The sequence below is a fragment of the Penaeus monodon genome, chromosome 32 (assembly GCF_015228065.2).
Source record: "Penaeus monodon isolate SGIC_2016 chromosome 32, NSTDA_Pmon_1, whole genome shotgun sequence".
NCBI lineage: Eukaryota > Metazoa > Arthropoda > Malacostraca > Decapoda > Penaeidae > Penaeus > Penaeus monodon.
The window spans coordinates 4,094,706-4,095,447 of NC_051417.1; the positions used below are offsets into that span (position 1 = coordinate 4,094,706).

Below are 742 nucleotides of genomic sequence, written 5' to 3' on the forward strand. Positions count from 1 at the left end.
ACGTACATATATGCATCTTCGATTGCGTGCCCGATGCTTTCCCCAAGTGAATTTTCGATTGCCTTACCGCCTCCTTCCGGTTGGGCTTGGCCTTGTCCAGGGCCCGGTTGCAGGCCTGGTAGTCGACCATGAGGCAGGTCCGGTCGAGCAACATGGCGTTTTCCGCCTGGACGTAACGGTGCCACAGAGTCTGCACTGCGCCAAACATCAGGTCCTCTTTGTCGGCTTTCTCTTCGGTCTGAGTCTGCAAGAGAGCGGTCACATAATATTTGATCCCCATCCTTTCTGACAATCACATCGCATGTTGGACAAAGCACATAGGTTCAAGAGCGTTAACTTAAAGATCACTCACTTTCAAAGTGTCTATACAATCGAGGAAAATCATGTTCATATTGTTGAACTGCATATAATGAACTTGGTCATTGGGAAGACTGCTTAGTTTAAGTGCAGTTACCATCTGCTCCAGCTGGTGGCTTATCCCTGAAATGGGTGAAAAACAGGTGTTATTTAATACACCCTAAAAAGGTGATAAACATTTGTGTTCATAACGTTCACATTAAATGTGTATAGATGTGTAATGGTTTGGCATTTATAAAACGCCAGCTGACAAGTCTTCTAGCGAGAACATTTTTCCGGAGGCAAGGGGTGGTTGGAGAAAAACTGAGGGTGATGGATTACGGAAAATTTATGGGAACCACTCATAGTATACAAAAGACCCCGAGAGAGTTAATGTTCTCAAACT

General features: G+C 45.0%; 1 protein-coding gene across 1 annotated transcript; it reads right to left on the minus strand.

Moving 5' to 3' along the window:
* Nucleotides 1-67: 67 nt before the first annotated feature.
* On the minus strand, nt 68-480 carry LOC119593252 (sorting nexin-32-like; the record flags this gene model as incomplete). The annotated part of the gene is given in 2 exon segments (XM_037942185.1): nt 68-244; nt 353-480. Coding segments are annotated over 2 exon segments (282 nt in total), but the record flags the coding sequence as incomplete, so codon positions are not given.
* Nucleotides 481-742: the final 262 nt, after the last annotated feature.